Source organism: Drosophila navojoa, chromosome 6 (genome assembly GCF_054131105.1).
Source record: "Drosophila navojoa isolate 15081-1374.11 chromosome 6, UAZ_NAV_1.0, whole genome shotgun sequence".
In the NCBI taxonomy this organism is placed as follows: domain Eukaryota; kingdom Metazoa; phylum Arthropoda; class Insecta; order Diptera; family Drosophilidae; genus Drosophila; species Drosophila navojoa.
Window position 1 is genome coordinate 1,135,329 of NC_142894.1, and position 8,115 is coordinate 1,143,443.

The 8,115-nt window shown below is 35.5% G+C and overlaps 1 protein-coding gene across 1 annotated transcript; it reads right to left on the minus strand.

Annotated features, from left to right (window-relative positions):
• Positions 1-434: 434 nt before the first annotated feature.
• Positions 435-6,587, minus strand: dpr7 (defective proboscis extension response 7). Its single transcript, XM_089262894.1, has 8 exons — positions 6,569-6,587; positions 4,149-4,320; positions 3,958-4,073; positions 3,645-3,855; positions 3,300-3,353; positions 1,089-1,191; positions 837-1,024; positions 435-623 (listed from the first exon to the last, which is right to left on the minus strand). The coding sequence occupies exons 2-8, from the start codon at positions 4,261-4,263 to the stop codon at positions 481-483; spliced, it is 930 nt and encodes a 309-aa protein (XP_089119020.1). The 5' UTR covers positions 4,264-4,320; positions 6,569-6,587; the 3' UTR covers positions 435-480.
• Between the last annotated feature and the right edge of the window lie 1,528 nt (positions 6,588-8,115).

Genomic DNA, 8,115 nt, shown 5'->3' on the forward strand with positions numbered 1-8,115 from the left:
GAATATACTAATTTATGTAACTGCATGTGCGTTTCTTGAGGGCATACTAGCTTAAAAATCTTACACATGCCTTAGGATATGAAAAGAAGAAATTTATACATCGGTAACGAAAACTGTGTGCTAGGCCCTGTCCAATCCATGTGTATTAAATGGAATCACCACGACGTAATCTTTAGTTAAGCGAATCGAATATGAACACTTTCCAAGTTTTCTTCTTTTTTCATGCGATTCAGGCGACGGCACCACTTTCCCACAAGGAATCGAATAATTGGGTCCTTTCTTAGATTCGTTTGATGTCTCAAAGATACGTATACATATATGTATACGTATATCATATTCTACTTATGTCCTTCTGAGAACCGCATAAATTACACAAATCCATTCACTAAATCCAAAAATTTTGTATATAACATTAATTTAGTTGGCTTGATTTGTTTTCTTCTTCTTCTTTTGGGTTTATGGCTACATATTGTAAGTTAGTCATCTTGAACTTCGATGTATGAGGAGAATGCTTAAAATGTTCAACAACAATTCTTCTGATATGATAAAATACGTAATTATGATTGCAGTGGAAGCATTTAAGATGCTCGCAACACTCGTCTGCATTGCTGCTGGTTGTTCACCTATGAAGAAATAAAAAAAATACATATATTGAAATTTACAAGAGGCAAGACAGGAAAGCTGTAGACGGGAAAACCAATTTCATACTCATATTATTAGTATTTTAAAGGGGCTTGGTTTAAACTCAAGCTTCGAAAAAAAGCCCAGATATGTAAGCATAAAGACGACGGAGAATTCTACTCAGTAGGGGTGTATTGACCAGAAGTTTCGCTTACCAGTCAAGACGTGAACCCGAACAGAAGCCGGTATGGCTGCATTGGGTACACACGTATAGTTTCCGGAGTCTCTCAGTGAAGCCCGGGTCAACATTAGCCGGCTCGTTGTACCTGCCTCCGTTTTTTCAGTTTCCAAGCTAATTCCGCCGCGCAACGAATCAAAGTCGACAATCGCTGAGCCATGATACCTGTAATGTTCACCAGTTCAGCTTGCATATGTACATATGTACTTACACTCTGAGACAGATTTACCACAATACAGATGATGCATGTACATTGACGGAGCATGCCAGAGCAATTGTACTATCTCGTTTCACATGTATTTCTGTCGAACCTATAATTTTCGCTCGAGCCGCTTTTTTGTTTAAATTTGTAAAAATAAACGAATTTTGTGGAAATAAATATATGTTATAAATATAAATTATAAAATTATTAATTTTAGACTTATATGCTTTTATACCGTAATTGTTTTAATGGGGCTTAAAACCAAATCAGGTTTCAACAATGTACATATGTATGTACATATATTCTCGGTATAGCCATATATGTTTAAATGCATCAATTCCACCATATATGTATATGTAAGAGACTTGAAAATTTCAAACTTTGGAACTGTACAGCACACGCAAATAGAGTTTATAAAAACAAATTCATATATATTGCTGTTTTAATGTTATTTCACCTGTATGCTATAAAATTAAAGATATAAATAATAGTCTAATAAGTCTCCAAATTTTATTTGTAGGCTTAGGTGTATTCTTCCACCATTATTGCATTCAAACATATTTATACTCATTCACTATTGACGCTAGATCCGCATCCGTCCCTCTGTCTGTTCGTAAGCGCAATATTTTTCGGCGCTATATCTCCGATATATAGTGTTAAACTTTTTTGTATCTCCAAGAGTTTTACAGTTTGCACGTATGGTAATGTTAATGAAGATTAATAAAAACAAGTAAGAAAACTCAAGTCGAGGGCGCTCGACTAGATACTACCCTGAACCAAACTAATACAAATTTCGATGTATTTAAAAATATAAATGAAATAGAAAACTCATTTAATAAAATATATAAAAATTTTGAAACAATTAAAAAAAAAACTACGACACGCCCTGGATTTGAACCCGAGACTTTCCAATCGAGCGCCACGCCTTTTACCACGACGCCACCACACAGTTCGAATTTGAAATGGAAATAGAAATAGATTCACTGCTACAGCGCAGCGATTTCCCATTTTCAATGGGTTCAGGGTATAAAAAATGTATGTCTACGCCCAATAGGTGAGTGCAAATCGGACCTGAATATACAGTTATTTCTTAAATTCTACTATATTTTAGACAATAGTGTCCATGCTAGATACGTCAAATTTGGTATATATACATACTTGGGCTTCTCACCCAGCTTGTTCTAAGAACTGACTTGGGCAGTGACAAATCGAGAAACACGAAATTTCGTACAGTATTAGAGCTAAACTTCGCTGCAGTGGGTAACGTCCGATGGCAACGTTCTTACTTATATTATTGGTTATTGCAATGTCCGTCTTCTTGTCTGTCGGTCTGTCCGTATGAACGCAGTCTATTTTGGCGCTATTGAAGCTAGAGACTTGAAATTTGGAACATATACTCGTGTATATCTCGGATTTATAAAGTGTTAGGGGAGTGGCAAATCGGAAAATGCATTTTCCGATATGTCGGAAATCATGTTAGTTAAAGAGCTAGAAAGATGGAATTTCGTGTGTAGATCCGCGTCGAACACCCAAGATCACTATGGCGGATATATGTATCTCCGCCTATTGGGGGCTTGGCAAATCGGATAATACTGTATCTCCCAAAGTTGTAAATGTAGAATGCTGAAATTCTTTAAAGATGGGTGGAAAAATTTTATATCTACGCGTACTAGGGCGTGGCAAATCGGACCTGAAGATATAGTGATTTTTTAAATTCTGCTATATTTTAGGCACTATTGATGCCAAAGACCTGAAATCCAACGAGCTATGATGGATTTATCTCCGCTCGAAGGAGGCATGGCAAATCGCAAAAGTTTATATCTCCTACAGCTTAAGAGCTAGAAATTTGGATGGTTAGGTTACTAGTAATCTGCTCTATGTCCCAAAAATAATTGTTTTTAGCGGAAGAATTCAAATTTTGAATTTAGGTTACCGTTAGCTTGTTCTATGAGATGGCCAAAAATGAAGCGTCTACGCCCAGTAAGGGCGTGGGAAGTCGAGAAAGCCTGAATGAGTATTCCGCAGTCGGTAACGCCCGACTGCAACGTTCTTACTTGTTTCTTGTCTATATTTTGTTTTATAAAGATATTAAAGCTGATTTCACTGAGACGATAATGTTACTCATTCATTCTTTTTAGTATATGGCTAATCAAATTGATTTTGATATATCTATCTTATAAGATCATCTTTACACTTATGTATAAAAGAAAAATTAGAGTTATTTGGAAAAATACAAACCTTTAGAATTATAGTATTGTTTTTCTGAATTCCTATTTCTCACATCATATTCAGCTGTAGTTCCGTTGACATTTAGGAAAATTATAAAAATATAGAAATTATGAAAAATAACGGAAAAGAAATTGAATGACGGGAGAAAAGCAATAAATGATGATAATGTAACAAAAAAGAGGAACGGAAAAATGTAGAAAGGCAAAGAAAACATAATGATAGAATTTGCGCAAAAGATTACAAATTCCAGGGCGAATGAGAACGATATAGACGAAAACGAAGAATATAAAATCGTTGAATGGGAAATGACGAGAAATTAGTTATTAATATATGCAGCATAAATATAAACCCTACCTGTGACCTCCAAAGTAATTGCCAAATTGATCTTAGGCTCTGTATTTACTTGACACTCATATATCCCACTGTCACGAGTTTGGGCATAATCAATCTTTAAGTCCCAGTCGTCACTATTTGGCGTATGTATAACAGAGAACCTTTGATCCCCAGTGTACGTGTAAATGTTCGTTGTTAAAATGTGAAGATCTCGCTTACGCATCCATGAAACCTTCATATAAATTTTTAAATGAATATAATATAAATTCATATATTAATGTATTTAAATTATCTACAATTCTGTATTCCAAGTTTGTAATATAAAGCTACGTACAGTTCGATTTCCTTTATTTTTAACCCGGCATCTTAAGATTGCAGTTTCATCGACAACCGCTGAAATATTCCTTGGGCTTATATCGTCAAAGTAAGGTCGATTTACATTGGCCAAGTCTAGACAATAGAGGATGATTTATTTAATAAATAATAATTTATTTAATTAAATAAGTAAACCAATGATGTCATTACCATTGATAATAAGAAATGAAGATGCGCTGACTCGCTGAATACTAATATTTAAATGCAATATGAAAAAGAGTATCGGCTTGAACTTATTCAAATTGTTTCCATATGAAGTCGCCATCCTCCGTGTAATGCTTCACCAAAATGTCTAAGCTTTGTAAGATGGGCCTTTGAGTAGCTGAGAGGTCAAAGGAAAGAAATACATATATGGCTTTCACACTTACTTAGTTTATAGTTCAATTCGGAAACAATTCAGATGAACGTCCCTTAACCCAAGGTTCCTTAATTATACCCCGGACCCATTGAAAATGTGAAAAAGTATGTAACGGGCAGAAGGAATCATCGCAGGCACAATAAATTATATATATTCTTGATCAGGACGACGAGCTGAGTCGATATAGCCCTGTCCGTCTGTCCGTGTCTCCGTCTGCCTGTATGAGTGCGTCGATCTCAGAAAATACAAAAGCTAGAGAGCTGAAATTCGGCATGCATACTCGTGTATACCATACGCAGTACGAGTTAATCTTATTTTTATCGAGAATAATCGAAAATTTGATTTCGTTTTTTCAGCCTCATTTGAACACTATTAGACCCCGAATCTTCAGATTTACTGTGTACCTAATTTGTAGAAAACGCATTTCAAGTACTAGAGACTTGTGCTTAGGAATGCACGTACATTTGAACATTATGATTACGTTGTACATCTATAAATTTAATTATTTAACAAATAAATTCGTATAATATTGCCCACACTGCAGTGCACTGAAGCGAAGCCTAACCGCACTCGCTGCTTACTGTGCAGTTAGCAGAGCGCGTTTTTATACGTGCATACGGATGCATGTGTATGTATGTATGTATATGTGCATCAAAGATGTACAAAATGATTAGAATATCAGATTGGAGGGTTCAGGGTATCTCCTAGTCGAGCAGTCTCGAGTAGAGCCGTCTTACTTGTTTTTATAAGAATAAGTAAGAGATCTGAAAATTGAATGCACAGAACCCATTGAAAATTGGAAAACGAGAAGCTCTCACAATGTTAGTAGGTTATCAATATTACCGAGCTAGAGACCAGTCACAGGGACAGTTTAGTTTATTAGCACACACCACAAATAGACAGTGTAGGGAGAAGAAGGCATAGTTATTATTGAAATAACAATTCTTTTTTATGATAGAGCATATCTATCTCACTGGAACATCTCTACCCACTAACAGTTATTCTTTAGCACTGATGCACAAAAATCAATGCTTTTTGGAAAAGAATCCATGACGACGCCGACAAGTGGAACCTGAACCTCAATATTAAAGTAATCGAAAAACTCTGGTATTCACTTTTCTGCAAATTTTTAAAAAAATTAGCGAATTGTTGTGGCCTCGTCATCTGAGTACGGCATAGATAGATAGATATTTTAAATATGGAAAATCAGAATCGAGTTTGTTTCTATGTATTTGTTCTAAGTAAATTATATTATTATATTTCTTCAAAGCCATTAATACATAGCCTATATCCGTGTTCAAAGCCTAAGTCACGTTCAAATGCTTATTAAGTTTTATTCACTTAAAGTTATTCAGTTTGACTCAGCCCATAGAGAGCCCCATTTTGAATTAACAAGAATGCTCTAGTCTAAACTGCTCGGAGGTACCCTATCTTCCGCAAGCTGATATTCTTATCATCCTGCGCACACGCTCTGCTAACTGAGCAGTTAGCTGCGACAGTGTGGATAATACTAGGATGACATTTTACTTATTAAATAATTTTTTTAGTAGTAGGACTATCTTCATGAAACTTTTAGAACGTAACCATAATACTCAAATGTAAACATATTTATTCCGAGCACAAGTCTCTAGTACTTGAAATATGATTGGGGGAGAAAGGGGCGTGGTATCCAAAATCTGTAAATTACAAAATCGTAACCATTAAATGTATATACACAGTGAGTCTAAGGTCTTCAACTCTAAAATTGTTTAAATTAGTCTGAAAATCCAATTTATCAATTATTCTTGATAAGTTATTGAAAAATATAAACTCGTACTGCGTATGGTACTCACATGCATAATTACATGCATAATTTCAGCTCTCTAGCTCTTATATTCTCGGAGATCTAGGCGTTCATACGGACGGACGGCCATATGAATTCAGCTCGTCGCCCTGATCAAGAATATATATGGGGTCGGCGATGATTCCCTCTGCCTGTTACCGACTTTTCTGATTTTCCATTTTCACTTAGTACAAGTATACAAAATAACAGTTAAAAAATTTGTAGAAATTTTCGTCACCGACTTTTTAACAAATAAAGAGCAGTTTGTGAATATGCTGTGCACCTTAAAATATCCACATTTATCAGTACTTTAATCCATTCCTATTTCTCATGGTATTAGGGCGCCGAATTCTTCCCTGGTGGATAATGTTCCTTAACTAAAGCACTTACTTATTTTGCGAGCTGAAACCCTTCCCTAGAAGCCATGGAAATTCTTATTTATAATTTTTTCCAACCATACATAGAATCTCCAAATATATTTATTTAGCTTTCCTTTAATGCCAAGACCACAACATTTTAAAATTTAAACACTGAGAACAATTTTAAGTGAACGACAACAAATTGATTCGAGCTTCTATTGCAAAAATTTTATTCAATATATTTAATCTTGCTATTTGTATTCACAATCCCTTTTGGCGACAACTGCGCAGCTTTGCTTAAATCAACCACCAAAACAAAGATAGAGGCGCATTCTTTTGCAAGGGTTGTCTCCTCCACATACATAGCTTGAGCGATATGGCAGCCCTGAGTGCTGCCAGACGCATCAAGAAAGAAGAAGCCTGTACAAATGCTGTAGTAGTTGCAATGCCTAAATTAACTTAGTACAAACTGTAAAAGTATATATAAAAGTATATTACAAAAATAATGTAAGAACTTGTTCCAGCAATGGATTTAGTAGTCGCAGTGGTTTTTATACCCTGAGCCCATTTAAAATGGGAAAAAGGCGTGTTACAGTTTTATTAAAATGTATGTATGTATGTATATATGTTTCTGGCATATACATATATATATATACATATACTAGCTGACCCGACAAATGTTATTTTGCTATATCCATTATTGCTAGAGAATATTATGTACTTAAATACAAAATAACAAAATTAATATAGGTGTGTGGGGATGTAGTAAACTTGGTCTTTGATTTTGAATATGGAATTAAATGGTTGACAATTGGCAGCAGCATTTTTAACAACAATATTTCCGTTCCTCCAAGCGATCTCATTTAAAAACATGAATTGCCTTTTCGAATTGACTGTAAGAACAGCGAAGAATCTGGTTCAGTACCAATAAGGAAGCCGAGAAATGGTCCCGGCAGTGTTTCAATTACTGGGCGTTTTACTTTTCCTGATGAGCAAAACATCCCGATCGGCTCATTTTTAAATTTAAGGGCATGGCAGTGCAGGCATTCCTTGTCCAATGTACCAATGACCACTTTGGAATGAGCGTAATATTTAATACTGAAATGCTAGGTGAAGCGGCCTGGAAGATATTAATGTGAAGTACTTCTTTACGTTGTCGGTCAATTCCTCGACATCTTTTGACTACGAATCTGCACTCTTCTCTTCGTTCTGATTGTCTTTGCTGGTTTCGCTCTTGCGAATTGTGATGCACGCAACTGTGCCATTCTCACACGGACATCTGCATTGATTTGTTGCCTTTCTTCATCTGACCTTTGTAGTCTGCTATCTTGAATGCCTCTTAGCTTTGAGTGTTCGACTACTCAAATTAGCCCCCTTGCGTTTTCCTGACATTGTTGTCTTTTAATCAAATATAAATAAAACAAACTGTTTAGTGATAAACGTAATATTGTATTCGATTGCTCATTATTTTCCATATCCATACCCGTTCACGTATTAATAAAATGTGCTTGAATAATTGTTTACCATAACTGCTCTTTATTTGACTGAAAACGGTCCCTGTTATGAAGCCTACTGCGT

Excerpts from the sequence above, each read along its gene's own strand:
- dpr7 (XM_089262894.1), bottom strand. The coding sequence starts at position 4,263 with ATGGCGACTTCATATGGAAACAATTTGAATAAGTTCAAGCCGATACTC. Across the intron at positions 4,074-4,148 it reads TTCATTTCTTATTATCAATG|ACTTGGCCAATGTAAATCGA; the intron begins GTAATGACATCA and ends TCTATTGTCTAG. Across the intron at positions 624-836 it reads TCGGGTTCACGTCTTGACTG|GTGAACAACCAGCAGCAATG; the intron begins GTAAGCGAAACT and ends ATTTCTTCATAG.